General features: G+C 44.4%; 1 protein-coding gene across 2 annotated transcripts in view; it reads left to right on the top strand.

Annotated features, from left to right (window-relative positions):
- Positions 1 to 23,219, top strand: part of LOC122799547 (BUB3-interacting and GLEBS motif-containing protein ZNF207-like) — a 1,273,851-nt gene that overhangs the window by 30,015 nt on the left and 1,220,617 nt on the right. For both annotated transcript variants that reach the window (XM_044068680.1, XM_044068689.1), the window contains exon 2: positions 1,519 to 1,645. In XM_044068680.1, the coding sequence (XP_043924615.1) occupies positions 1,519 to 1,645 (127 nt within the window). The remainder of the gene's footprint in view (positions 1 to 1,518; positions 1,646 to 23,219) is intronic.

Genomic DNA, 23,219 nt, shown 5'->3' with positions numbered 1-23,219 from the left:
CTTATTTCTTCGTCTGTCCCTCAGTGTGCATCCTACCACCAGTTTCAGGCACTTCATCTCTATTAACTTTAGTTATCTCAGCTGCTCTGCTTTCATTGCCCAGGTTTCTGTACTGTACAGCAGCACTGGTCGCACTACTGTTTTGTACACCTTACTTTTCAGCTTCTTTGGCATTCTTGTGTCCCACACCACCCCTGACACTTTGTGCAAGTTGGCTGCAGCCCCTCTGATTCTACCTTTGACCTCATTCAGACTGCCCCTCTCCTCAGCCATCTCTTCCATATACATAACTTGTTAATGTGTTCCGCTATTTTCCCTTCAATCTCAATTCTCAGCACATCTGATTTCCTCCATTTGCTGCCATCACAACTGCCTTGTCTGTATTTAATTTTAGCCGATGTGCCTTCAGCTTTGCATTCCATTCCCCTGTCATTTGCTGAAAATTTGACCCCACTCTGCCTGTAATGCACATTGCTACAAAAATCAGCTTTGTTGATCAGCCCCCATCTGACCTCACCAGTATGAACAGTAGTGGGCTCAGAGCTGAACCCTGTTGCACAAGCTGACTGAAAGTGTGTGATTTTAGTCCTACTGGTTGACTAGCATGTACCCAGCATCCAGATGTTTCACTCTGAGTACTCGGCTTCCATTTTCAGTAGTTTGAGGGATAGTCTGTATAAAGGCTGTCTGCTAAGATTTTGACCTTGCGGGGCCGATGGTACAGAGCAAGAGATTTCATATGCGTTGATGATTAACCTTATTTTGAGTTGATCACTCGCAGGAGAACTGGCCAGGTTTGGAGAGAACTTAAGTGGTGGGTCTCCCTCATCACTTGCAAGGGTAAGACTCTTGCAGTGTCTGGCAGTCCTCTTGGCTGTTCCTGGAGAATTACAGCAGACATGTAGCTGAATGGGGTACAGACATGCATCTGCAGCAGGGCACATGCACTTTCTACATTGTCATTGTAGGGCTACATTGTCATTGTAGGGCTTGCTGTAAGAAGGAACTGAGATGCAGGGTACAACATATTTGGCAGTGCAGTGTGGCAGATTCAATGTTTTTTTCTGTTGCTACTTCCCTTGATGTAGGGACCGATATGTTATAGGCACTGAACAGATCTCTGTTTTTTAAGGATGATTGGAGCAAACATGAATTTTCTGTTGCATGCTATCCCACAAGGTGGTAGTGGATGGACAAGTGTAAGCATCAGAGTAACATCTTCAAGAAGTAAAACTTCTTTTCTAGGTCTGTAATGTTTGTATTCTTTTTTTTTTTTTTAAGCCATAGTGGCAGAGCACTTTGTCCTTGTAGTCTTTATCTACAAGTGTTGTGTCAAATTGTTCAGCTAATTAACAACCAGTGCTGTAAGTGCAGCATGTTTGTGGTATCTTTATGTTCAACTATCACAACTGATTTTAAACTTGTGAAAATATTGCAGGACTTGGATTTTTAAAATTGTAACAATTCTTTGATGTTTTGTGACAACACACTGTTGGCCTTAACAGACTGCATTTTTAGGTATTGTAATCGTGAATTTGATGAGGAAAAAGTGTTGGTATACCACCAGAAAGCCAAGCACTTCAAGTGTAACTTTTGCTACAAGAAGCTGTTCACTGGGCCAGGACTAGTCATACACTGCATGCAGGTAATCACTCTTAAGTGATCATTTTCAGTGTGCCGCAGAACTAGCAAGCAAGATGGTACTTAATGTCTTTGCTGTTTGTAAACTTCAGTATGCATGTAAATCTACTGTAGCAGGTATGTTTTACTTAATCTTGACAGATGAGGTAAAGTTTGCTGTGTAGTGCCTGCCTAATTGATATGGTATGTTTTTCCAGTTTCTTTTATTACCTTGAAAAACTGATGTGTGAAACCTCCTGATAAGCTTGTGTTTGTATGTTAAATGAAATGTGTTGGTCAAACCTTCAAATTAAAAAAGAAAATGTTTTTACTTAGGTTTTGCTGAATACACAGTAAGAATGTAGCAGTTCCTGAAGGCATGCTAAGCCCTTTTAAAAATGTATTGGTCAGACCCTCAGCTTGTTTGCTCCACATGTTGTGTTTTTTTTTTTGAGAAGACTGTAGTAACTCTTAAATGTTGTTCCTTTTAACCTGTTGATCTTGTGTTATCCCATTTGTCCACTTTGACTGATGAGTTATCCATTGTTACAGTTTCGAGACTGCAGCAGCTTCTGCTTAGTCCAGAGCTCAAGCTTCTCTCTTCTCTCCCACAATACACCCAGGTCCCGTCACAGCCTTTAGATCTTGTATGCTGCCCTTCTGCTTCAGAAGCAACCTCCAGAGCTGCCGTGACAAGTGAACGTTTTCATCTTGCAGTGCTTTTCCAGTCATATTTTTATTGTTCTTTAATTTGTTGACTGGGTTAGTCCCACTAGGATAGAAGCCACCTTCAGGGGAGACCTAAGGTAATGTTTATAATACTAGGGGAAGTTTGGCCAGGGAACTTTCTATTTTTCTTTTATTTTTTTTTTTTTAATAAGTGCTGTGGGATCATTTACATCCACCCGAGCTACCACTAACTCAAGCAGGCAGGTCCTTAGTTTAATGTCTCATCCTAATAATGGCACACTTAGGAGTGCAGCACCTTCTACTGCAGCACTGCAGTGTCAGCATTTTGAAAATTAATCCAGTCTCCTGGAGGGGAAATAAAACCTGCATCCTTCTGCTGTTTTGTTGAGCAACTGACTTTTACTGGTTCTGGTCAGATATTTTCCCTTTTGGATTATTCTGATTAGGCAGTGGCCTAATCTTTCCTACAGGTATCCCTTTACTATTTACAATTCTAATTGCCTTCTAGGTGTTTGTATAGTGCTTAAGCAGATATGCTTATAAGCACTTAGAGTTTTTAGTTCAACTCTGCAAAGAGGATTACCCGGACCCTGGAAACCCTGGACTGGTCACCAAAGACCCCTTCCACAAGGTAACAATCATCTCTTGCCAGCTCAAGCCCCTTCTCTTTGCTTTATAGTGAACTGCTCCAGTCTGTTCTCATAGGATCATAGGAGATTACTAAGCTGTCAACCTGGAGGTAATTTTTCAAGCCTAGCTGTTTCAACCCAATGTAATATCTAAAAGGTACTAGTTAATACCCAAGATTGTATTTAGTGATGACTGCCTATGTTCAGGAGGGGTTGTGGGTGCTATCCCTGGTAAGAATTTATGGTGCCCTGTTCACTCATCCAGGTTCCTGTTGAACAGTGTCATAGAAGTGCTCTGTTACACATGAATTGGTAGCATGTTCCAAAGACGTGGTGGTCGCTGGGAGGTAAATCTGTCTCTCCAGCATGTCCTATTTAAGTCATAAGTCCCTGGAATAGGTGGCCATAGGCCCATTTGATTTAAGGATATGCAACAAGTTCATTGGGGGTCTTAGATTGCTCTGTAGGTCAGGCATAAGTCTCCCCTAAGAAGTTTATTTGGTACGGAGTATAGTGGCAGGCATTTTAGTCTGTCCGTGTAAGGTGTCTCTAATTGCTGAAGGTGCTTAATATGGCACATACCGAATGGGGTGTTATACTCAATTATGGGTTGGATAAGTGCTCTGAGTATAGGGGGGATTATAATTTCTTTTGCTCTCGAGGTCATGCCTTTACTAATCAAGTCAGCTGCATGGAATGCTTTCCTTACAATGGTAGACACATGGTGGTGGAAGTTAAGGTCACGGTCAACCTGTGATCCCAGGTTCCTTACCACTTTATGGGTACTTAAGGTATTGTTATTGATTTGATAGTGTGAAGGGACATTGTGCCAAAGGGAATGATGTTGCATTTCTTTGCATTCAGCTTGAGACTGTGACTAATACACCAGTCGTATACTGACATCATTTGGGGATTCAGTGATTGCATCTAGTTTGCAGTCGTCTGCAAACTTAGTCAGCCACAACCCTTTAGTTTTGACCTGAACGTCTGAGAAGTATATACCAAACAGTAGGGGGCCCAGCACTGACCCCTGTGGCACCCCACTGGCAACAGGTCTGCTGATTGATGTGGAGTAACCCACTTTGGTAGTGTGTGTCCAGTTTGTGAGCCAGTTGGCAACCCATCTTACAACGAAGAGGTTTATATTCAGTTTGCTAATTTTATCGGTAATGCCTGAATGTGGGATTGTGTAAAAAGCCTTTGCCAAGTCAAGGTATGCTGTCTGCACAGATTTACCCTCATCAGTGGCCTTGGTCACACTTTCTGAGAAACCCACCAGATTTAACAAGCAGGATCTACCCTTTACAAAGCCAAATTGGGTAGGATCCAGGGTTTGGAGGTCATCTATGTCTTTATTTATGAGGTCCATAAAGATACGTTCCATGGTCATACAGATGAGGCTGGTCAGGCTTAATGGTCTGTAATTCCCTGGGTCTGTTGCTAGGACCACCTTTGTGGAGGGGAATAACTGCAGCTGTTCTCCATTCCGCAGGAACAGTGGTTAGGCTATGATTGAAAAGGGCACTTGGTGGTGATGCTAGTTCATGTTTTAGCCTGTTTAGAAGACAGCCTGGGATGTCATCTGGTCCCATAGAGGCAGTGTTCTTTGCTTGGACAGGGCTTTAAGGACTTGTTCTTCAGATATGTAAGGCGGGGGGGGGGGTGTTTGGGCGAGGGTTTGTTGTAAGTTAGGAGGGGACAAGGGAGTGAAATTTCCCCAAACCTATCCGGTAGCAGGTTCGCTATTTCTGTGGGGTCAGTGTGCGTGATACTGTTGGCCATTAGTTCTGCACATGCTCGGGTCCAACCCTTTAGGTTACATACATAGCTGTCATAGGCCTTATGGTTATCCTTGGCAGTACTTGCTAGAGGATTTGACAAGTTGTCTTATTTCCCGGTTAAGGCTGAGGAGGGTGCTTTCCCATTCTTGGGTCCTTGTCTTTGTTTTCTTGGACAGCGTTTATTGTAGAGTTTGTTGATGCTAGAAGTCCACCATGGCAGCTTGATTTTACTTGCGGCTGTGGCTTTGATTCTGTCAGATACATCCGAGTTTCATACACTCATGCAAGTCATTGTACAGGGCTTTACTGTAAGCTTCAGTGTAGTTACCACTTTCAGCTTGGGGTGGTGTTTGGAATGCATTTATACTTTCACCTAGGAGGTTATAGTTTGCCTTGAAGTTTTTTAGCCTGATTTCACCCTTTGTGAGTGATGGCGTTATTGTCAGTTCAAAGTTGACTGAATTGTGGTCAGTTTTAACTAATGAGAGTCCAACAGTTGCAGCATGCACCTGTTTGACATGTTGGTGAGGACTAGATCTAGAAGGTTTGTTCCTGTTATCGGGGTATGGACAGTTTGCTCCAGGGCATTTGAATTCATAAAGTCAAGGAACTTTTGTGCAAGCAAGTTTGGGCTACAGTAGGTTTCACAGTTGATGGTGGGATAATTGAAATCCTCCATAGCCAGTGTGTTCAGTAAAATTTGGATTATCTTCAGTTTGGTTAACTAGGCTTCGTGGGTGTTGTGATCTATGGAGGAGGATCTATAACTGGCTAGGACTTGAATGGAGGTCTTACCCACTTTAACTTGGACCTGGAATAACTCCAGTCTAACTAGTCATGAGGTGAATTTCTCTCTTATGAAGATTGAATCACCACCTCCTTTGGTTTTCACACGTTCATTTTGCAGTCTAAAGGTGTGGAAGGCATTGTAACCTTTCAGGGCTGGGGTACTCTCCGAGGCCTTAAACCAGGTTTCTGTAACTGCACAGACATCTACATCTTTTAGAGATAGAAGTGCTTCCATGGCGTGCATTTTTCTGTTTAAGATCCTGGCATTTAGCAACATGACCCTTGTTCTGTTCTAATTGGTTAATTTCACGTTGGTAATGTTGTTTTCTAGACCGTGCCTACAAAAGGCACTATGGGGGAGGCAAGAGCCTTTGCCGGCAGCTGAAAGACTAGAGGTGTCAGGTGGAAACTGTGTCTGACAAAGCAGCGAGATTTGTCCCTTTGGAATGACACTAAAAACTAAGCCAGTTATTGAAATCAATCATTTTTTGTTTATACTCTGGCATCATTCTAGGTGAGGGTAGTATGCTACTCAAGGCGAGGGACATACCTGCCTGGGCGACATACTCGGAGAGCTCGATCATGTCTGTCTTCTTATAGTCTAATGAGGTATGTCTCGGGTCAGTTACACCAACATGAACTATGACAGAGTCATACACCGGTACTTGTTGCCGAGAGACCTGAGTGCATGCATGATTTGGTGAATCCTGGCACCAGACAGGCAACTGATCATGACTTTCTCCTTGTCCAGCCGGGTGAGTGTGACATTGTGTCTCTCACTATTAAGTCTCCGATGACAAGAAAACTTTTTGAGTGTTATGCCTTACGGGCTTGATGGGTGAGACAGTGGTGTTGCTATGTGTCATGGTTGCTGTGGAGACTGTGTTAACTGTAGCAGACTTGGGTTTTGGAGGTCTCTGGTGTTTCAGTAAGTTTTTCGAGAGAATGTCCATGTATGTGGATATATGTGTTTGATGTATACTATGTGTATGAGTATTGGTATCGTGTGAATATGTAGTGGTGGGTGAGTTGACAGCCTTCTCTGTGTTACTGTTTTGAGTAAAAGAGAGCATGGATTCTAGATTTTTGATGTAAGTACATCTCTCTGTTTCTCTTTACCTCCATTTTCATTAAATTATCTCCAAGCCAACCCAAGTTTTGTGGATTTTTTTCTACTTCTGAAAAACATATCATCTGATGTTGTGAATATTTATTCATACTTGTCTGTTGGGTTCGGTTCCGATCCTCGGAACTGACTCGACAGTTATATCAAGCTTGCGCCAGCCAAAAACTCTTGAGCTAAGGCTACTCATACGCCTCTCTTCCCTTTACCTCAGATCTCATTTGCTGCATAGAAAATCGGATGCATCAGCCATGTTCTCAACTAAGTGCTAACGTTTTTTGATTATAAAAATGTTTGTCTAACCTTTTTTACTAGTTTCTTCATTTCTTACTTCCTAAGACTGTCGATAGTGTGTGTTAGTTGTTTATAACTTGTATCTACCCCCTTTTCTTACCTTTTAGGTAGTCTGACTTACCATAGTTGGTATAGGTCCCTCCTTCCCTCTACCTACGGGTAATTCTTGATATGATTGCTAGTATCCTTAATTTCCCCCTCTCTTTTTCTTATTGTGGGTATTCTCAGTTACCATTGTTGGTATATTAAAAAAAAAAATCTTTATCTTTACTTTGTTTCCTCGAGTGTTTTTTGTCTTGTTTTTGTGTATCTCCGCGTGTGCCTTCTTTAGTGAAAATGGCAGAACCACAGGGTTCAAACAATGCAGAGACTGCAGCAGAAAGATGCCCAGTTCTGATGGCATTTATACTTTCACCTAGGAGGTTATAGTTTGCCTTGAAGTTTTTAGCCTGATTTCACCCTTTGTGAGTGATGGTGTTAGTGTCAGTTCAAAGTTGACTGAATTGTGGTCAGTTTTAACTAATGAGAGTCCAACAGTTGCAGCATGTGAACTCTACAGGGATTTCAGTGCTCACACCCTTGCAGAGAGGCAGAATAAACTCATTCTCCAGGGTTTACTAAAATGCCCATTCAGTGAAGCTTTGTCTCAGGTGGAGACCTCTAAATCTCCCAGGACAGCTTTGAAGAAATAAAGCCACTCTGTACCATCATCTCCCAGGGTACACAAGTCTAAGTCTCTGGTTCCGACCCACTCACCGGAACCATAACCTAAAGTTCCTAAGACTGCACTGACTCCTACTCCGGCACCGAAACCAACAGAATCCCCCACGGTGCTGTGCATTGTTGACTACCCAAACTTTTATGGTGCCGACCTTGTCTTCGGTACCAATGGCCTCCCTGGCACCAGCAATGGTCATCTCAAGTGCTTCGGTTTTGTTTTTCCCTGCCAAACAAGTACCTGTTCAGCAAACCACGGTGCCGAAGGTCGAAGTACTCAGTACCCCCAGGACTAGAAACTCTGCATCTATAGACAGCTTTTTGGGTCCGCAATTAAGCCCCTTTGTAAATAGACCGGAATTGCCTTTGGGGATGTCCATCCGTTCCCCCAGGAGACTTTCAGTACTGGGCATAGTCAGATTGTTGGATCAGCTCTTGGCAGCCAGAGGTCTTCCTGCTCCCCCTCGCACCTTCCTCCTTCCTGGAGCCGAGGTTTACTCTCCAAGGATTCCCACTTATCTTCCTCTTTCAACCTCTATGCAGGTCTTGGAGCCCACTACTATGTTCCTGGTGCCAACTACATCGGTACCGATGGTTTATCTCACCCTGGTACCGGAACCAACTCTGTGGTCTTTGGCTCCATCAGAGCTGTCGCACCCACAGGATCATGATTTGGCTGCCGGCTCCGGGATCCGTGGATCGGCTGTGATTTTTTTTTTCCCCATGGCGCCATCTATGGTTCCTGGTGCCCTGACAGTTACAAGTCCTCTCTCAGCTGCTACTCTGGGGGGGCAGCTTGGCAGAGTGGGGTGTGACCCCAGTTCCGAGGTTGTTTATCTTGGTTCTGGCTGCCATCCATCTTCGGGTGGGCCTACCTTCCAGATTATGGAGAGAGCCTTAGCCTCAGTAGGCCAACAGTTAGCACTATCCCCGTCGGAGTGTCACATTTATGTATCCTCTGACTTGATGCTGTCACATTCTGCTACTTCGGGACAGCGGGCACAAGAGCAACAAGATACCCTACTGCACGGTCCCCTGTCTTTGAGTCCTCCTCAGACCTTCCCTCTGAGGAGCCACCCCATAAGAGATTGTGCAAGAGGAAGCACCTGGATTCTCCTGAAGAATCTTTCACTGAGGATACAGATTTCGATGAAGGAGAAGGGTCCCCACAGTCACCCCCTGAAGATGTCTCGACATCCTGAAATTTGTGAAACAGAGGAGTGATTGGAAGTCCTCAAATGTTCGTGCCTTGCCATCTACTTCTTGAGTGACCCTGCCCTGCAGATGAACTAAGCTCATCATGCAGCATGTGTGGAAGGCTCCTGACATCATAGAGCCAATCCCCCGGAGACCTGACAAAATTCTCTCACCCCCTGAAGATCAGCCTCACTGGTCGAAAAGTCAAGCAGTGGATGCCATGGTGGTGGTGGCAGCGGCAGCAATGAAAAAGGAATTTGCCGAAGAGAGTTCAACTGTCCATCCTCCAAACCAAGAGTCTCAGACGATGGACAGATTTGATAAGCTGGTCTTTGCTTCATCAACCTTCACTATTCAGTCTTTGTACTTTTTGGCATACTTCAACAGACTCCAAAGGGATCTGATAACTGAGCTGTCAGAGACCTGTCAGAGACCTTAGCAGGAACAATGTCTGACAAGGTCTGAGATAAGGTTGTCTCCCAGCTTGCCACCCAAGAGTCAATCTCCAGCTCGTCTATGTGGCTTATTGCACATACAGCCGAAGGGACGTATAGGGCAGCGGGTACAGGTGTTGCCATTAGGTGCCACTCCTGGATGCGCTTGTGTGATTTTTGCCGACCCCTTTAAGTCTTCCATTGTCAGTGCTCCAGTGGACGTTAGACACACATTAGCCAGGTGTGAGAATGACAGACCCTTTCTGCTGTGGGCATACGTTTTTCCACACCTCAGTGACCTTACTTCTGGAATCAGAGGCATGGAAATATGTGGTTCAGGAAGACCCAAGGGCCTTTTCGGGACACATGTGGCGAGTATCTCCCCGCCCCCCGGCAGAGGGGGGAACTCTTCAGGAAGATGTCCCTCCTGTGGCAGAGGGGGGCTGCATAACCAGGGTGCCAGGGATTCCTTCTTTGGACAGCCCTACCAGCGCTTGATTGCTTACCTCTGGAAGCAGTCGGGGGAAGATTCTCTGTACACCACGTAGCCTGGCTCACAGTAACATCGGATTCCTGGGTGCAGACTATAATTACCAGAGGTTACCACATTCCCTTCAGTCTTTACCCCAAACCACAAAAGCGCATCACCAACGTTCCACCCACTCAGAGGGATATAGCAGCACTAGAGATTCAAAAGCTGCTTCTAAAAAGAGTCATTCAAAACAGTCCCACGAAACCAGATAGGATCCGGATTTTACTTAAGATTCTTTTTAGTGCCAAAAAAGACAGGGGACTGGAGGCCAATCTTAGACCTCAGTATACTAAACAAGTTTGTACGACAAACAAAATTCTGGGTGGTCACGGTTCAGTCTGTCATTCCTTTTTTGGGGAAAGGCGATTGGATGTGCTTTATAGATCTTCAGGATGCATATCACCACATAAAAATGGACAAACACTCCAGAAGATTTCCCCACTTCTGGCTAGAAGCCAGTCATTACCAATTTCGAGCACTGCCCTTTGGTCTTACCACAGCCCCCAGGGTGTTTACCAAATGCATGGCAGTTGTAGCAGCTCACTTAAGGCTACAGGGATTTTGGGTGTTTCCATATTTAGATGACTGGCTCCTCACAGTCCCCACAAGGCATCTGCTGCTTTACACCTTGGACTACGTTCTATGCCTTGCTGAGTCCTTAGGCATTTCAATAAGAGAAAATCACAATTATCTCCCACAGAGGACATAGAATTAATCGGAGCAAAGCTAAACACGAAATCCTGCATGGCTTCCCTGCCTTGTCACAAACTGGTAAAGTTGAGATTGCAATTGCAAGTGATACTCTCTCAAGACAGGGTTCCTACTTGCCTAGTCTTGCAATTTCTTGGGTCCATGGCAACGACAATCACTTTAGTTCCCCTAGCAAGGTAGCACATGAGGCTACTTCAGTGGCTCCTGACGTCACAATGATCACCGTTGCCTCACACAGTGTCCCATCCAATCCTCATAACAAACTGCTGCAGACAGGATTTATCTTGGTGGATGAACCCAGAGGAGAATTTATGGAGTTGCCTCTTCTGCCTCTCTCAGCCCAAGGCCGTAGTGACCACGGATACTTCCCAGATAGGGGGAGGGCATTTTCAGGGAAGGACAGTCCAAGGTACTTGGTCCCCTCAAGAGGCCAAGCTGCATGTCAGTGTCCTTGAACTGAGGGCAGTGCTTTTAATGTTGCAAGCATTCCAGTTTGCCCTTCCTTCAGGGACAATTGCAGTGCAGCCAGATAACATGTCAATGGTCTGGTACACCAACAAATGGGTTGAACCAGGTCCTACCCTCTGGGAAACCCTAAGAGTTTGGCAGTGGGCAGTCACCTCCAACTACTTTCTGATAGCAACACATGTCCCGGGGAACTCCCAACGTGATTGCAGGCAAACTGAGCAGATGTATTCCTCTGCCTCACGAGTGAGTCTCTCAATCCCGATGTAGAGATGAAGATCTTTTGTCGATGGGGTCAGCCTTGCTGTGACCTGTTTGCCTCTCCCATAAACCACAATGCAGCAGCTACTTTGCCCTAGTCCTCCGTCGGGGGGGGGGTCCCCGAAAGATACTTCACGAATGGCCCCCGGAACTTCTTTATGCCTTCCCACACTCCCTCTAATTCCCCAATTTCTGAGGAAAGCCCAACGGTTGAGAAGCAAAGTGATTCTCATTGCACCTTATTGGCCCTGTCAAGTCCAATTCACTGCCCGTGGACTCTGGATCTAACTTCAGATCTGTTATCTCATCCTCAGGGCTTGATCCATCCCAGCCTACAAAATTTCAAGCTGATGCCTTGGTTTTTCCACTTCCAGTAATTGCCAGGTGAAATAATTTGTCCTTCCGAGTACAAAAGATACTTCTGGCTTCTCATAAACTGTCCACCAGAAAACTTAGTCCTAGCAAATGGAAGAGATTTGTTTTTTGGTCTGATAAAAAGATCCTTTCTCGTCTCCCATCGATATGGTCTTGGAATACTTGGCTACCTTATTTCATTTTGGAGCCTCAACTTCTACCATTTGAATTCATTTAGCTGTTATTTTGAATTTCCATAATGGATGTGATCATCATTCTTTAGCGTGTCACCATCTTTGCCAAACATTTCTTAAGGGCACTTTACATTTGAAACCACCTTTCAAAGATCCCCTAGCACCTTGGGACTTAACTTTGGTCTTGCAATGTTTGGTTCGTCAGCCCTTTGAGCCAGCAGCCACCTGTGATCTCAAGTTTTTATCTTGGAAGACCCTCTTCCTGGTAGCTGTCACCTCTGCCAGGAGAGTTTCAGAGTTGTAGGCTTTGTGTGTAAAGCATCCGTACATCATTTTTTCACAAGGAGAGAGTATCCCACAGAACTAATCCTTCCTTTCTGTCTAAAGTAGTGTCAGACTCCAATATCAATCAGACCATAGATTTGCCAGTCTTCTTTCCAAATTTCTCAAACAAGGGAGAATATTGCTTGCATTTGTTGAATGTTCATAGACAATTAAATTTTTATTTGGTCAGAACAAAATCATCTTGGAAATCGGACCAACTGTTTCTATCCTTTTCAGGTACTAGACTGGGCAAACCAGTTTCAAAAGTCACTCTGTCAAAATGGTTGACAGACTGTGCATTACATTTGCTTATAATCAAAATAGACTATACTTGACAACAAAAGTTAGAGCTCATTCTGCCAGATCTGTTTCCACTTCAGTAGTTTTTCATTCCAGGGCTTCTGTGGATGATATATGTGCAGCCGCAACTTGGGCTACCCCTCAAACCTTTATCACTCATTACAAATTGGATATGGTCTCTAGGGGAAGAACATCCTTTGGCTCTATGGTGCGCAGGAATATCCTTCCTTAGGGCCTCCCAGAGTTTAAAGTAGCTGGGGACTCTGTCCCACCAGTCAAGTATGAATGAAGATTGACAACATCAGATAAAGAAGTTATGTTCTTACCATAACATTCCATCTGTGTTGTCGATCTTCATTCATTCTTGACATCTCACCCTCCTGCCCCCTCCGAGAGACTCCTGGAGGTTCAGAACTAGTCCTGGGGTCCTAGTAGAGTTGTTGCTCAGACAAATCTGCCGTGATTTTCTTCATAATGGGCAAACTCGATCTGAGGTAAAGGAAAGAGAGGCAGTATGGGTAGCCTTAGCTCGATTGCTTTTAGCTGGTGCAAGCTTGATATAATGGCTGAGTTGGTTCCGAGGATCAGAACTGAACCCAACAGTCAAGAATGAATGAAGTTCAGCAACACAGATGGAACGTTATGGTAAGAACATAACTTCTTTTTCATTGTATTCTGAAATATATTGTTGGCTGCATTTTCCAATCAAGAATATCTTTTTATAATTTTTTTTCCAGCTCTTAAGCTGCATTTTTTCTGAACTTGACTTCTTCCTGCTTAAACCCCTCCCATCCCCTGTCAAACATGAAAGATGTACTTTCTCTTTTTCAGTAGAAAACTTAGATCATTACATTTTTAAGGTTTCTATTTTTTAGTATGCTGTATAATTGCACTTTAGTATAGTCCTGGTTTGCAGCTTTTAGATGACCAAATGAAGAACAAGGTCTCTGGTTTTAAAAAGTGCAGTAAAGGTGGCCACAAGAGCTTGCCCAAAGATCTTCATGGGTTATTTGTGTGCCTTGGGGTCTGACCAGGACTGATGCTAGCATTTTGGGGGCCCCCAGCAAGTTTCAAGTTCGGGGCTGTACCCAGGAGAATATAAAAAGTGTGACCACATTGCCATCACGCCCCCTTCCCTATGAAGCTCATGCAGCACCATTTAACAATCACTTGTGTAATGCTACTACATTCAGACCATTAAAATGACTTGAAATGTCAAGGTACACACTGACTGGCATTTAGTACCAATGTTACATTATGGCAAACCCCTGTACCACAGCAAGGTAGCCACACACAGAGGTTCACACACTGGCGTTTAGCAATGTTACATTATGACAGGCCCCTGTACCACAGCAAGGTAGCCACTCACAGATGTGTACACGTGCCCATTGACTGGTATTTAATGTTAATGTTGTTACATTATGGCAAGCCTCTGTACTGCATCAAGCTAGCCAGTCCCACAGAGGTACACAAAGACACCCAGACAGACTCCCTCACACAGGACAGATACACAAGAGAGACAGCTACACAGACTCGCACACAAGACATAGGCACCCACACGTGATGAAGACAGCACTGCAGTAAGACTGAACATTAATAATTTAAAATACTGAGCTTATGAACTAATAATGATGCTAGAATAGGATTTTGCAGTAACATGTGTTGTGTGACACCACATTTTTGATGAACAGACCAAAACTAACAAACATCTGGACATTATGCAGCATTCTCACAGCCCCTACCAACCTCCTATCCTCTCAGCATAATTCCAAAGCCAAATATAGCTTCAGAACAAAGGTGTAACATCAAGAGTAGTTACAAACATTGCTATGATAATCTTAGCAGGATAGTAGGATAACATGGATTGCAGTAGCATTCATTAAAATAATCAGTACATTCTGCAGAACTCTCATAGTCCCCCCAAAAGTCTCAGCACAGTTCTAGAGGAGGTAAAAGCAAAAAAAAAAAAAAGAGAGAGAGAAGGACATAACATTAGGGATTTAAAGCACTGCTTATAAACTAATAAAGATGGCAGAATAACAGATTTTTCCAGTAGCATGCATTGTGTGACCAAAAATACAGGTCAAACATCTAACTGTTGTGCAGCATTCTCACAACCCCTGCCACTGTCCTAACCTCTCAGTTTAACAATTCCAGACAAATCTAAAAAAAACAAAACAAAAAAAAAAACTGCAGAACAAAGGTGTAACATCAGGGATAGTTTGAAACTTTGCTATGATCAACTTCAATAGTAGAACAGGGTTTGCATTGGCGTACCTTAAGATATCAGTACATATTGCAGAATTCTCAGAGCCCCTATTCTCCAGTGTCTCAGCACAATAAATCTGGATGAAGTGAAAGCAAAATAAAAACACAAAGGCATAACATTTAAAAAACAATGTCCTTATGAGCAAACAAAGATATTGAAATAACAGATTTTGTAGTAAAATGCATTGCGTAACCCACATGCTTTAATGAAAAGAGACAAATACCAGGCAAGCATCTGAATATTGCGTAGTATTCTCACAGCCAGTAACACCTCCCCCACCAGCCTGTCAGCACAATAACAACAGACAAAGCAAAAAATGATCATAGAACAAAGGCGTACCATCCGTGATGTTTGTAAATATCGCCATTATACACAATACTAGTATAACACGGTTTGCATTAGTATACATTAAAACAACATAAAATAAACTGCAAACTGGCTCAGGGATAGAACCCACATGGTCAGAATAGCATGTGCTATGTCAGACTCTAAACCAGTTACAAGTGGCGTCCCACAAGGCTCAGTCCTTGGACCTCTCTTGTTCGGTATATATTTCTCCGAGGTACAGGCTAACACGGGTGGACTATGGCTGACCAAGTTCGCAGATGACTGCAAACTGGGTGCCATAATCGACTCCCCGGCTGAAACAAGCATCCTCCAAAAGGGTCTCACAGAGACGGATAACTGGTGCCAGAGCCATGGCCTAAAGCTAAATGCCAAAAAGTGCATAGTCATCCCCTTTGGGAAAAACAAAGTGCCCACAAATTACCACATAGGTGGTAATCCATTAAGTATGGAAGAAGTGATTAGGGACTTGGGGACCCAAGTAGATAGTAATCTCTGCTTTGACAATCACGTTGCCAAAGTGCTTATAGCCCACCTTATCACGAAAGGGTTCACATCTAGATCAAGAGAGGTCATCGTGCCCCTCTACTCATCACTTATCAGGCCCATAATTGAATACAATGCCCCATTTGGGATGTACCTTACCCGACACCTGCAGCAACTGGAAAGACCCCAAAAGTACCTCACCAAGAGGATCAAGGGACTCTCAGATGCCCTATGCAGTTCGGCTAAAGAAACTCCAGCTCTACTCAGTTGCGTACCGCCTACTCAGAGGTGATCTGTGTCTGACGTATGAAGCAATGTCCAACCCAGAATTAATGGACATGCTTCACCTCAGGAAATCCAAATCCCTTAGAGCTACATGCTCCAGGGACTTGAACCTCAGCACAGAAATAAATAGGACATGCTGGAGGGACAGATTCATATCCCAGAGGCTCCCCTCACTCTGGAACAAAATCCCAATCCATGTGAGGCAGAGCCCCTCACTGACCCTCTTCAAGAAAAATCTTGACGAGTGGATGGGAGATCGTAAGTTTACCCCTGGGATCTCTTCTGTGTCCCTGCTTGACAGAGGTACAGTAAACTAACCTTAAAAGGGCTACCTTCTGTGACCTACTATACAGAGGCACAGTCAACTAATCTAAAAGGGTGGCGAAAGCCAAACACACACTGGCTAGGCTTATAAATACCCTAGGGCAGCTAGCCTAGTATCAACCTATGAACCTATGAACATAAAACGGTCATGCAAACTTAAATTTCCAACTTCAATAAAAATAAAACTGGTAAGTGCTTTTGTTCCCAAAGCCATGGAACTTCATCAGACCAAGTTACACCAGACTCGAACACATTAATTTTTTAACCCCTTCTTTCTCAGTACAGCTTTAAAATTCTCTCTCTCATTCAAACCAGGAATATTGCATGCATTTAGTCTAATCTGCCAACAATATTGGGAGCAGGGGTATGTGCTGAATCAGGAGCAATACCCAAAAGAGACTTAAATTGCAAAGCTACTGTGACTCCCAATGATAAGACTGATAGTTTTTTGCAAGGGTTATTAAAAGGTCCCGAAAATCCCTTTGGAAGTGAAAACCTGCAGCATGATTTATTGGAACCGGATGTGACAGCAGACTTTGGTAATTTGGAGAAGGAACTAATAAAAGTAGTATGCCTGCAGTGGGACATTTTATTCTTTGATACTTGTTTGGTTCTAAGAGGCTTGAAAGTCTCTAAGGCTCCCACAGGTAACAATTTTTCAGTTGAATTCATTGAGGCTTGGAAAGCCATTAACGAAGCTGCAGGTTAAACTATGTGAAATTGCTATTAGATGAGGAAAAGAAGCTGTTAGCAGATGGTAACAAGCAAGGTTACGGCTTTGTATAACAGCCTCAAGGATGTTGTCTCATTGAGGATTTTTGAACTGACTGTGCAGATGTATTACCGAAAAAGTAGCTCGTGAAAGCAAGCTTCTCAAAAAAGGAAACTCAAAAAATTCTTTAGAGACAAGAGACTATGAGGTGGGAGCCAGTGCTGCTGTTAATGGCAACGAGAGATCAAATGCTGATTTGTTAGAAGAACAGGAAAGGGTGTGTGTGCCTTCTGCAATGCAAATGATGGCAGGAAACGAAAGAAAAACTGGGTAAGAGGATGCGGTTGAATTCTGGGAGGTGTGTTGAACTTCAAAATGGTTCTAATACAAAAGGTAACCACGCGAGGCAGCAGACTGGGCATTATCCTGTATTCCAGCAACAGGATTTTCCTTGAGTAGCTGTTTATCAAGACGGAGGTACGAGCCACAGAACTTGGGCAGAAGAAGCGGTGCAAGCTCCTTGGCAGACTAATTGGAAACCCAGAAAACAAGGGTTACTGGAAGAAAAACTTTGGCCAGCAAGATTGGTTCAGTCCAAAGAAAAGGAGGGTGGAAAAATCGGAAGAATGTATGGACAAACAAATGAAAGTTTTTGCTAAAGAAGGTACTGTTGTTGACAACTTTAAAATTGTGAATTTGTCTAGTTTTGTGTTGCAGTGTGATCATATAAGTGTTTTAAGCAAAGGCTTGACCTTTGTGCCTTCTCAGAGGACAGATTTAATTGAAACGATTAATGCACTGAGAGATTTCACAAGACAACTGAATTTAAAATGTGTTTTTAATAATAGCTTTAATGGTGCTAAAGAGGAAGGTTGTAAAAAAAACTTTTTTTTTTAAGAAGCCAAGTTTATTTAACCCTGTGTTGAAGCCTGAGTTAGAGGAGAGGCTTTCCTCATTACCTGTGAAAACGATGTTGGGAGTCTTTAAGTATGAATGAATGAGAAGCATTGTTGCAGTTAAAAAAGGACAATAGTGTATACATTACAAAACCAGATAAAGGTAATGTAGTGATCATTTTAGATACAGCATATTATTTAGAGTAAATTAAGAATATGTTAGATGATAAAAGGTTTTATGAAAAAGTGTCTTAGGCTGAGGTTATGAGAGCGTTTAATATAGTTGATTCATGTATTAAAGAATAGTGGATAGAAAGTTTTATTAATATGGATACGGTGGAGAATTTGAGTGTATGGAACCCCAAGTTGGGGAGGTTTTTTGGCCTGCCAAAAATACATAATTGTCTGGGTAAACCTAGTTTCAGACCAATAGTGGCAAGTCAGGGTAATAAAATTGAACCCCTAGGTATATTTTCTGATAAGTATTTACAGAAGATGGTGCGCTGTAGTGAAGCATATATGAGATTCATTTTATTTTAGAGATTGTGTAACCAAGGTATCGGTGAATGATTCCATAATATTGTTAAGGGCCGATGTGGTATCATTATACAGTACAATTCCAAATACAGAGGGTCTTGAATTTGTTAATAGAGAATTGTGTGCTTCTGGAGTTTTCACGGGTAGTGAGGCTAGGCTTCTTACAGAAATGTTGGATGTGATTTTGAGTTACAATTTTTTTGTTTTTGATAATGAAATTTATAAACAAAAAAATGGTGTGGCGATGGAAGCAGTGATGGCTCCCAGCTATGCAAATATTTTTATGACAAGCTGGGAAAAAGAGTATGTGTACAAATCTGAATTTTTTTTTAAAGATGCCATTTTCTATAAGCGTTTTATTGATTTATTTTTCTTATGGAAAAGTTATCAGAATTTTGTATGTATTTAAATACTGTATCCAGTTACTTAGTTTGTTTTTCATAATGGTTATAATGAAATCAATTTATTTGATCTTGTAGTGTACAAATCTGCCAACAATATTAAAGTTGAGTGAACCAACACAATAGTGGGTGGTATCCGCTTCCTGTTAGAGTGTAACCCACTTGTGTGGTGGGGAAAAAATCTGGACAGAAGAACACTTACTGGAATAGTTGTTACTCCTGGAGGTCCAAGTCCGAGTCCTGAAAAGGACTTAGTAATTCATGTGTGGTTTTGGATAAAGCTGTTGTGGCTCTTAAAAGGGCCTTTGTAGTCTTGAGGAAGACTGTTTTGGCTCGTATAAGAGCCTTTGTGGTGTGGAGAGGTGGTCCTGAGGAGGACCTTTGTGGTCCTGAAGAGGACTGTTGTGGTTCTGAGAAGAACCTTTTGTGGTGGGTTGGTCCTGAGAAGGACTTTTGTAGTCCTAAGGAGGACTGCTTTGGCTCTGAGAAGAACCTTTGTGGTGTGTTTGGTCCTGAGGAGGACCTTTGTAGCCCTAACAAGGACTTTAGTGCAGTACCTGTCAGGTGGGAGGTTGGGTTGTATCCTTTTGATCTCCACCTGGGCAGTCGGGGATGGCCCTGTCGTATCTCGGATCTCGTATGGTCCTAAAAAGGACCTTTGTCAGTCCAGATGGGTCTTTTCGGAATCGACTACTGAAAAATTGCATCAAAGCTGGTCCAGAGAGCTTTTGCCAGTCTCCCCAACTTTAAGATCTCCCATTTTACAGAGATCCAGGTTGCCTACCCTGTCATCCAGATCCTCCAAAAGCCTTTCAGAAGAGGATGTAGAGAGAGTAGTGCTCGTCTGCTTTGCCCACATTGTTGTCTCCAACCCAGTCGGTTCCGGAGCCATCTGAGTCCATTCTCCCTGTTGTGGTTCCTCCTCTGAGCTGAGTCAGGCCTTCGGAGCCGGAGATTTCGGTGCTGCTTGTTATGGAACCCTCAATTCCAGCTCCCCTTGTGGCTGTCTCAGAGCCGAGTACCGCTCTGACACCTTCGGTGCCGTCCGTGGTGTCTAGGAGCTGAAGCTTAGCGGTCGGCCCCGATAGGGACACTTGGACCCAGAACCTCTTCGGTGCAGAGTCTCCCTCTTGGTGCGTCAGCTAGGGCGAGCTTGGACCCTACATCCATCTTGGAGCCAATCGCTTTGGAGCCGAGGACTTCCTCAGTTTCCTCAGAACCAGGGCCGTCTTCGGAGCCCTAGGGATCTGCATTCGAGATGATGAGGAGCGTGCTGAATCGGTCATCAGCTCTGCACAAGGATACCGATACTCTCTCCCCTCAAGCACTGACCTCTGTCTCAGCACCTTCTCTCTGTCTTGGCAGCAGAGACCCGCAGCCTCAGGAGCATCCGTTGAGTGGCCCCCAGTTTTCCGAGACCTCCCGGGAATACCCTTCTGAGGAGCTCCCTTGGAAGAGGACATGCAGGAGGAAGTATGTAGACTCCCCTGATGAGTCCATCACCTTAGACACCTGACCTCGAGGAGTCAGAAGGGTCCCCCAAGTCGTCCTCTGATGATGTCTCTTTTTTTAGACATCTTAGAGATCCTGAAGCAGAGAGGCGGCTGGCCCACTGTCACCCCTTCTGATGAAGAGTCAGTGCACGTGAAGGCTTTCGGGTCTCAACCTTCATCCTCTTGAGTGTCTCCACTTTTTGAACTCCTGGACCTCATTAGTCGAAAGGTGTGGGAAACTCCTGATGCTGTGGATCCAGTCCCCAGGAGACCCAAAAAATTTCTCTCGGCCCCAAAAGAAAAAGAGTTTTTGACCAAGGGTGTGCCTGTAGATGCCATGGTGGTGGCGGCAGCCACTAAGAAGGAACTAGCGGAGACTTCTTCATCTGTCCATCCACCAAGCAAGGAGTCTCGAATGATTGATAGATGCGGGAAGAGTATCTTCTCTTCAGCAGCTTTTACCCACAGATTGCTGAACTATCTCGCACATTTTGCTAAGCTTCAGAGAGATCTCCTCAAGGAGCTAGGAGATGCACTTCAAGGTACAGCTACTGAAGGAGTCCCTGAGAAGGTGACTGCTCAGTTGCCCACCTTAAATTCCATTGTGAACTCCTCCATGAGGCTGATCTCCTATGCAGCCGATGGAGCGAGTAGGGCAGCAGGTTCGGGAGTTTCCTTTGGGAGACGCTCCTGGATGCGCTTATGTAATTTTGCAGAGCCTTTCAGGTCTACCTTTATCAACGCCCCCCTTTGATGGTTCTTCTCTGTTTGGACCAAAGGTAAAATATACACTCACCAGGTGCGAGCAAGAAGGGAAAACTCTCTCTGCCGTGGGAGTATGTTTTACTGTCCCTTCTAGACCATATCCCAAGGGTCAGAGAGGTGGTAAAATATGGTTCAAGAAGTCCCAGAGAGTTTTCCCTGATGCACAAGGTGATTCCTCCTTCAGAGGCAGAGGAGGAGGAGCTAATGGTAGACGTCATCCTAGAGGCAGGGGGGGGGGTCTGCAAAACCAGGGTGGCCGTGATTCCTTTCGAGGTCGTCCCTACCAGCGCTCCTGATGTGGGGCCCAACTGTGGTTCTCTGGAGCCAGTTGGGGGTCACTTATCTTTGTATCCAGAAGCCTGGCTAAACATCACCCAAGACAAATGGCTACAAAGAATAATCACCAGAGGATACTCCATACCCTTCTCTCTTCCACGCCACACTCCCAAGAGGATCCCAGATGTTCCACCCAATCACAGGGATCAAGCAACTGTAGAAGTTCAAAAGTTGCTGTCAAAGAGAGTCATCCAAACCATCCCTGCAGACCAGATAGGATTCGGAACTTACTCCAGATTCTTTTTAGTGCCAAAACGAACAGGGGACTGGAGGCCCATATTGGACCTCAGCAAACTAAATGAATCCGTAAAGAAGGCCAAGTTCTGGATGGTGACACTGCAGTCTGTACTCTCTCTGTTAGGGAAAGACAATTGGATGTGCTCCATAGACCTCCAAGATGCGTACGACCATATAAAATGGACAGAGCATTGAGGAGTCATTTACGCTTCCGACTGGGAGCCAGTCATTACCAATTTCGTGCTCTGCCCTGTGGTCTCACCACAGCCCCCAGGGTGTTCACCAAATGTATGGCGGTAGTGACAGCTCACCTGAGACGTTGTGGATTCCAAATGTTTCCATACCTGGATGACTGGCTCCTGACCGCCACCACCAGGCACCTACTCCTACAAGCCAAAGATTCAACCATCCAGCTCTGTACCTAACTGGGGATTACATTAACTGGGAAAAAGTCTGCCTTATTGTCCTCTCAGTTTGTGACTTTTATAGGTGCAGAAACAGACACAGTCGTCATGCTAGCTTGTCTCCCTGCAGACAGAATTCAAAACCTCAGACAAGAAATTTACAGTTTGCTTCCTCTACAGAAAGTCAAGGCCAAGACAGTGCTGAAACTCTTAGGGACCATGGCCTCTACTATAAATCTAGTCCCACTAGCCAGATTACATATGCGAATTCTTCAATGGCTTCTTTTTTCCCAGTGGTCCCTCCAACAACTGCCTCTATCTCATTATATTCTCATAACAGAGTCTTGCAAAAGGGACCTTCGTTGGTGGATTCAGCCTGATCAGCTGACAACAGGCACTCCATTCCTCCCTTGCCAACCTGTTGCCACGGTGACCACGGATGCCTCACAGGGTGGGGGGGGGCATTATCTAGGCAGCACTGTCCAAGGCACATGACAAGATCACGAGGCTCGCATGCATATCAGTGTTCTAGAGATGAGAGCAGTGCTTCTAGCATTGCAAGCATTTCACAACCGTCTTCCCTTGGGGACGATAGCAGTCCAGTCCGACAATATGTCAGTGGTGTGGTATCTAAACAAACAAGGAGGAACCAGATCTTACCCCCTTTTTCGAGAGGTTCTTCATGTTTGGCAGTGGGCGGTATCTTCCCCAACGCTTTCTAGTAGCAACACATATCCCAGGGACAACCAATGTGATAGCCGACAAGCTCAGCAGGGCAATACTGATGCCTCACGAGTGGTCTCTGAATCGGGAAGTAGCGGAACAGATATTCCGCAAATAGGGGCAACCTTGCTGCGATCTCTTTGCCAGCCCAATCAACGCCAAATGCAGCAGCTACTTCTCCCTCGTCTCCCCTCTCGGGTAGTCACCGAGAGACGCACGTGTTCACGATTGGCCCCTGCGACTTCTTTATGCATTCCTCCTTTTCCACTCATGGCCAAAGTGATCCAGAAAGCAAAGTTCTTGGGAAGCAAAATGATTCTGATCACTCCTTACTGGTCTCATCAGATTTGCTTCCCCTTTCTCTGGCCTCATCTCCTAGACTGTCCATGGACTCTGGACCCAGTTCCGGACCTCTTGACACGCATGTCAGGCTCCCTTCACCCCAGCCTCCACACCCTCAACTTGACAGCGTGGCTGCTCCACTTCCATCCCTAATCAGGCTTCATGAATTTTCACTTGCTGTGACCCATATCCTTACGTCTTTGCACAAACCTTCCACTAGAAAGTTGTACACTAGCAAATGGAGAAGAT

The sequence above is a fragment of the Protopterus annectens genome, chromosome 1.part0 (genome assembly GCF_019279795.1).
Source record: "Protopterus annectens isolate FY-2018-M chromosome 1.part0, PAN1.0, whole genome shotgun sequence".
Lineage (NCBI taxonomy): Eukaryota > Metazoa > Chordata > Ceratodontiformes > Protopteridae > Protopterus > Protopterus annectens.
Note: the sequence above shows the minus strand (reverse complement) of the source record. Positions and strands in the feature narration are given on the sequence as shown.